General features: G+C 40.7%; 1 protein-coding gene across 2 annotated transcripts; it reads right to left on the bottom strand.

Moving 5' to 3' along the window:
* Positions 1-703: 703 nt before the first annotated feature.
* LOC139938494 (polyprenol dehydrogenase-like) lies at positions 704-4,833 on the bottom strand. 2 transcript variants are annotated; one of them, XM_071934059.1, is made up of 2 exons: positions 4,317-4,833; positions 704-3,165 (listed from the first exon to the last, which is right to left on the bottom strand). In XM_071934059.1, the coding sequence occupies exon 2, from the start codon at positions 3,156-3,158 to the stop codon at positions 2,328-2,330; it is 831 nt and encodes a 276-aa protein (XP_071790160.1). In that variant the 5' UTR covers positions 3,159-3,165; positions 4,317-4,833; the 3' UTR covers positions 704-2,327. The 2 variants fall into 2 exon arrangements, with proteins under 2 accessions (XP_071790160.1, XP_071790169.1); XM_071934068.1 differs by lacking the exon at positions 4,317-4,833 and adding an exon at positions 4,174-4,292.
* Positions 4,834-6,679: the final 1,846 nt, after the last annotated feature.

The raw sequence follows: 6,679 nt of genomic DNA, 5'->3' as shown, positions 1-6,679 counted from the left end.
TGTCCAGTGTCTGTAAGCACAGAAAGTAGCAAAGCACAACATTATGGTTACAGGAAGAAGGTTACCAGCCAAAATACCATGTCACATGTTTGAATCTGTGACTGGTTTCTGACCTATTTTTGCTTGACAGAAAACACCTTTTAAAGTAATTTAAGCAGCTCTATGAAATTGGGATTGATGAGTTAATTTATTATCAAATGAAGAAGGGATGACACTTAGTACATTCATACTTTGCAGGTCCAACTGAAAATTTGAGAAATAACATGTTTACCAAAAGGGTGATATCAGGGGTGGGGGCGTTTACAGTAGCCATACATGGTTGTAGCAGATACATTGCCAACAATTCCAAACGGTACTCTTGTTCAAAGCTGCCTTTTTTTTTGGGGGGGGGGAAAAACACCATAGCTCAGTTTCTTTGTGTTCTGTGTGCTAGTTACTTTTATGCATCAAATCCAGTATTTTCTGCATCAAGAATCACCAGGCCTATATTTCTTACATCTGTATATATAAACATTGTTAAGTTGCTATTATGAGAAAGTGAGTTGGGAATATTTATGACTCTGTATTAAGTTACTGAGTTATGAGATTTTTAATAAAGACTGTTTTCTTAAATTTTCTGAATTTAGTGGTTTTTTTTCCGTTTTTTTTCTTGAAAAATGGACAAGGCATTGCAGGGCTGTGAAATGAAGGAATATATCATGAGATTGGTGGCGACTTGGCCTTGCCCTAGGAGTTAATCCATGGCGAAATGTCAATTCAAGTCAATTGTAAATTCTCAAGTCATTTTTCCCCAAATCAAATCGTAAGTCAGGGAAATTGGGCAACTCCAGTCTTAAGTCACCGACCCGAGTCAACAACACTGCTAAAAGGACTCTGCTACAAACGAAATGCAGGCCAATAAATATTTTTTGCTTTTTTTTTGCTTTTTGGAGGTTGGTAAGCAGTTTGCACCAGCTACTTGTATCTTCTAAAATATGATTTCGATGAGAGAACTGTGGGACCAACAAAGAAAGAAATGAGAAAAGTGAAAAAAAAACAGGGTCAAAAATCAACCTGCTATTGTTTGGTACGGTGTATATAAAATATTTCATAAAATATTTATTGGGTTGAACTCTACTTAAAATCTAGGTACCATTAAAAGTAACTTGCAAAGAAACCTAAACCACCCATGTATTTAAGACCACAACATTTTCTTCCTCTGTGGTTATTTCTAAGCCTTTTATTAAACCTGAGTTTATTTCTATCAAAGTGAAATAGAAAATTGTGTCATAAGATAATAAGAATACAGTTTTAAATGAAGTAGATCGAGGATACAAAAATAACTATGCTACTGGCTTCAATTACTTCTTCAAATAATAGATTTCGAAAATCGTTTAAATTTAGAAAAATTTAATTGACACAATGGCAGTTCAAAGGCAGTTATTTATTGATTTACCAAAAAATACTATTTTTTTTAACTAAAATACAAAATAAAATCCACAAATCAAACCACAAATTGTAGCTCAAAGATTGAATTGAAGATTTTTCAATACCCCATCGCCCATTTTGAAATATTACTTTAATGCACTGTACACATTTGGTAATTACTCAAAATATGCATCTAAACTTACTTGGTAACAGCAACGGAGAGCTGTTACTAGTACACCTCTGAGGTAACATAGGTTTTGAGAAATATTTTCTCACTTAAATATTAAAAGACTTCAGCCTAAGCCTTTTATTTCTACCTGAAGGCACACAAATTTGTACAGTGGTGTTCTTTCGTTCATAATTTTCTTGCAACTTCGATTAACAATTGAGCCCTAATTTTCACAAGTTTGTTATTTCATGCATATGGTAGGATAAATTTAGTGAGAATACTGGTCTTTGACAACAACGAAACATGTCCAGTGCCAAGGAAAACAAACTAATTTGAGGCCAAATGCGCTGCAATGTCTAGTCACACATACTCTATGTTTAATTGTAACAGATCTACGTATTTTTGATACTCCCAAGTTAACTGAATTAAAATAATTATTTTGATCAGTCTGGTACAGACAAAACTGCCTGCATCATGGGCAGTACTCTGTCATTTAGTACTCTGCGCTAAAAGTATCAAAACCAAAGTACCAAACAAAAAAAACTCTCAAAACTTAATCATGATTTGAATACATGAAAACATAACGAATTCATTGTTAAAAAGTTCTCTCGAACAAATACAAACAATTGTAATAATGTCCTCACGTTTTGAACCTTTGAGGAAATATTCCCATGTGTCAAAACAGGAGTCCATCAACACTTCTTTTTGCATTTATCCATTTATTAAATTTTCCTCCACCAGGCAGTGTTATTTAGTAAACTGCCCCTGTTATTTCAACCAAGGTAGCCCAAAGTTTATCCTGCTTTTCTCTGTCGTATGCAATCGCCGAGGTTTCTGTGTCCTTGTCATCTACAAAATACTTCCCCGTCACCTTGTCTAAGACAGGGTCAGTAGCAGCTCTGAATACGAAGTTTGCCTCCTCGATTGGGATTCCAATTGGCCCCCATGCTTTAATGAGCATGTTGGTGTTCACCGTGCCTGGATCCAAGCAGTTAACGGTGATGTCATCAGCTTTCAAATCTCTCGCCATCTTGTAGGTGAACATGATATCGCAAAGTTTCGACAATCCGTAGGCCCCTCGGCCGTCGGCGTAATTTGATTTAGAGTTCAGGTCATCCAAACCGCCTTTCGGACAATTATGATGGGAGATGGAGCTGACATGGACGATGCGACTTGACTGTCCCTTCTTTAGAAGGTCCATCAAGAGTGAGGTCAAGAGGAACGGGGCGAGGACATTTACCGCAAAGGTCATCTCATATCCATCCTTAGACTCTTGCCGTGTGGTCAGGTAAACACCAGCGTTATTCACAAGGACATCCAAGCTGCAGTGCTTTTTGTGGATATCCTCCGACAGACTCCGAACCTGGTCGAGGGAGCCCAGGTCCGCAATGTATGACTCTAGACACTTGTTTCCCGTCTTCTGTTCGATTTCTTCCGTGGCTTTGCGGAGTTTCTCCGCACTGCGGCCATGCATGAGAACCGTTGCTCCAGTCTTGGCCAGTCTAAAAGCTGTATGCTTACCAATGCCATCCGTAGCACCAGTAACCAGAAACTTGCGACCAATCATTGAGGCAGCTGACATGGTTTTACTTCAGGGGAAAGAAAGAAAAAAAGGGGAAAACACAAATATAAAATAAGAAAATCAGTTCATCAAGCCTTGGGGCTGCAATTTTCCTCTTTCCTCTATGAGCAGTGGAATTTAAGTGTTAAAATGTATTTTGAGATATGCAAAAGGCACCAAAGCATAGGGCACCACATCAATTGCTGTGGGTGCCAAGTGTAGTTTTGAGGCCTGGTTAATTTTTATAAGAGAGGGATACTTGAGATAGCAAAGGTGTCGAATCTGACTGCTATTTTTCTCTCATTATGGCAACAAATATTATCTGATCACAAAATTAAGTGAAAAATTGCGATGGAGATGAGGCCTGCTCATTGCCTTTATCCACAATCATACCTTGACATTTTATTGACAGGGATTAAACAGTTAGAACTTAAACATAATTACTTTAATCTTATGGAACTTTTGATCATTCCCTATCTCTCAATGAATAATTAATTAATTAATTAATTAATCATTTGTTTGATAGCCTTAACACCAATCATATCAGGATGATATAGCCAGATACGAAAACTTAAAACCCTGTGGGAAAAACTGAGAATGTACATGTATGCTGACCATGCCCTAGACTTGATTCAAGTCCCATTCTCGTGCCAAAACTTGTGGACCATAAATAAAGGGGAGAAGGTGGGTTGAAAAGTTCAACCAAAAGCTGTGAACTCTCACTCGGCCACTCATTTGCAAGAACAATCCTGATTGGTCAATCCAACACACACTTAAGAAAGCATTCTATTCTACTGAAATTTCTCTCATTGGTTGTCGATGTCCTGAATACTTCATTTCCATATACGCAAATAGCTTCACACCTGTCACAAACTGTTTATAAACTAGACTGGAAAACCAGTCTTTCCGTGAATCATGAGAACTAACCCAAGTACAAACTGCAAGCAACAAGAGTAAATGCATTTTTGATCGTTTAACTCCTTGCTCCTGCTCGTTGTAATTTCTTTACTCTGTACTATATTTATCGATGACTTACGATATGAGCCTGCTCCCATACGATGACGGTGGGACTAATACTAAATAGATCAATGGTAAACTATGGTGGTATATTCACGGATAAGTGTACACAGTATTACCATTGCTCCATGATATTACACACCACCAACAAAAAACACTTACTCTGAACTCTATGCTCTGAACTTAGTTGTGTACGATCAGGAATCCCAGCAATGGCAAAGTAGAATGGGCATAAAAGTTGGAGGAATTTCCAGAGATAGATGCAGAAGATTATGCAGAAAAAGGCAACCACAATCGCTATCGCTACTTCCAGTGAACTAGTGATAATGCATGGAGTGATTGTACAGCAAGCCTTTTTTGTGGTTGACCTTATGGGATTGCTTTTTCGTTCAACCATGGAGGTAGACATGGAGCTATCCATTCAACCATTGCAACCTTCGGCCCTGGCCCTGTTTACACAATCTCAATCCTGCGGCACTGCTCGACATTATGTCAAGCAAGCATGGAGGAGGAAGAAACTAACACCGGACACGCCGGAATTATTATGTAGTGCAGGGGCGGTTGTTGGACGCCCGATCGAGTCCGATCCGGGAGGAAGTAGAAAGGTTCTATGAGTCACGTTGTAGGCCAATGATGTGGTTATAGAACAGTGTCAAGAATGCTGAAAACTAGAGAAGTGTTTAAAAGTTTTGACGGCTTCTTTTGAGATTTTCGTCCCAACCGCCCTCGCCAAAGCCCGCCCCGTGGAATGGCTTATTCTGCAGTTCAATTTTGTTATCTACTAATGTAGGCCTAGTTTCCGAAAAAAGAAAAAAGAAACCACTCGCAACTGAGACCCAGTAACTGGGGCGCTGTACTCCCTTTTTTGAAATGTGTCCTTCGGTTGTATCGTATCGGTCGTACTCGTAGTATAAAGACAATTTGAAAAAAGGAGTACAGCGCCCCAGTTTGAGGGTAAATGTTTGTTTTTCTGCAATGGAATTGCCATCCACACTAACATTTTATTTGATTGAGAAAACAAAAATCCACAGTGGCAATCTTGATGTAGGTCAGACAAAAAATTGCACGTAAAGCGGCGGTCCCAACCCGCCGTACGTGCAAGTGCGTGCTGTCTACGTGCAAAAACGTGGGCAAGATTTGGGGATCCGTAGGCCTACGTGCCGTTATGCCGAGTACGTGCCGAGTACCGCCTCAGTACGGATTTGGGAGCACGCAGACACGACGTTGCACTTTTTATAGTGCATGAGGAACTTTCTCTGCGTCACCCGTACGGATTCACCCCCAGTACGGGTGACGTGCGTGCCCTCTACAGCCAACGTGCGCACAGCGCACTGACTCCCTTTTTTTTCTCCCCAACGGTCACTTGCACGAGTACGTAAGCACGTGCTCCACACTTACAACACACGTGTGCGCACTTATTTCTGCAGTAGAAAAGACGAGTGCCATCATTTCGTCTCAAAGATGCCGAAGAAGACACAGAATAAGAGGTCGCTGCATCTGCAGCTCATCTGCAGCTCAAAAGGCAGGCGGATACGGCCAGAGAGGCCCAACAGAAACGGGCCACGGAAGATGAGAGGGCTAGAGAGGAAGAAGGGAGGAAGGGTGAAGAAGAGTCAGATGGTGACGCCAGAGAGAGTCTGATCATGAGAAGGGTGCTGCTGGTGGATCGGAGAGTGGGTCACGATAAGAACAAAAACATTTTACTATTTGTTTGACACAATGAATACATAAAATTAAATTATGAGTTCATGGAATAGAGTTCATCAAATTAAAGAAACACGTTGCCTTGGATCTTTTGGTCTTTGAAAAGCGTTTGTTATATGCATATGGGTAGAAAGATGCTGTAAAAGTAGAATACAATGATCCACACAAACATGCCTCGAAATTGCACGGTTTTCCTTTTACCTCGTCGACTAACACGGTCGGCCATTTATGGGAGTAAAATTATCCTTCTAAGCGTTTGTAACCGTTTGTTATAAAATGCATTTTATAACAAACGGTTACAAACGCTTTTTTATATACCAACTCGTCCGATCCAAGGCAATGTGTTCCTTTAAATCATGAATACCATGAGTTCATGTGCTCAAACAACCACGTTGTTAGCACGTTGTAAGCACGTTGTAAGCACGTTGTAAGCACGTTGTAAGCACGTTGTAAGCACGTTGTAAGCACGTTGTAAGTATGTACAACTCACTTACCACGTGCGCAACATACGTTGCACGCAACCACTCACGGCCAGGCGTGGCGTGCGGGCCACGTGCTTACACCTTGCGCAAACCGTGCGAGTGACGTGCGTTGACGTACTCCCTCCCTGCTCTTGCCACTCCCTCCCCACGTTTTCAGAAAGACGTGGCGGACGTGGCCTCCCAAAAAAACGTACGGACAAAAAAACACGCACGGTGGGTTGTGACCGAGGCGTAAACGATCTTCTTTTCACCATGTGTGTTGTGTAGCAGCAGTTTGGCGCCCGATGTAGTGCAACCGCGTGACGTGCCATATATGTTATAATAAAATGGTATGGGGGA

This window comes from Asterias amurensis, chromosome 1 (assembly GCF_032118995.1).
Source record: "Asterias amurensis chromosome 1, ASM3211899v1".
Taxonomy (NCBI): Eukaryota; Metazoa; Echinodermata; class Asteroidea; order Forcipulatida; family Asteriidae; genus Asterias; species Asterias amurensis.
Note: the sequence above shows the minus strand (reverse complement) of the source record. Positions and strands in the feature narration are given on the sequence as shown.

Bases quoted from the DNA above. Each gene is read 5' to 3' on its own strand.
- LOC139938494 (XM_071934059.1), bottom strand. From the start codon at position 3,158: ATGTCAGCTGCCTCAATGATTGGTCGCAAGTTTCTGGTTACTGGTGCT.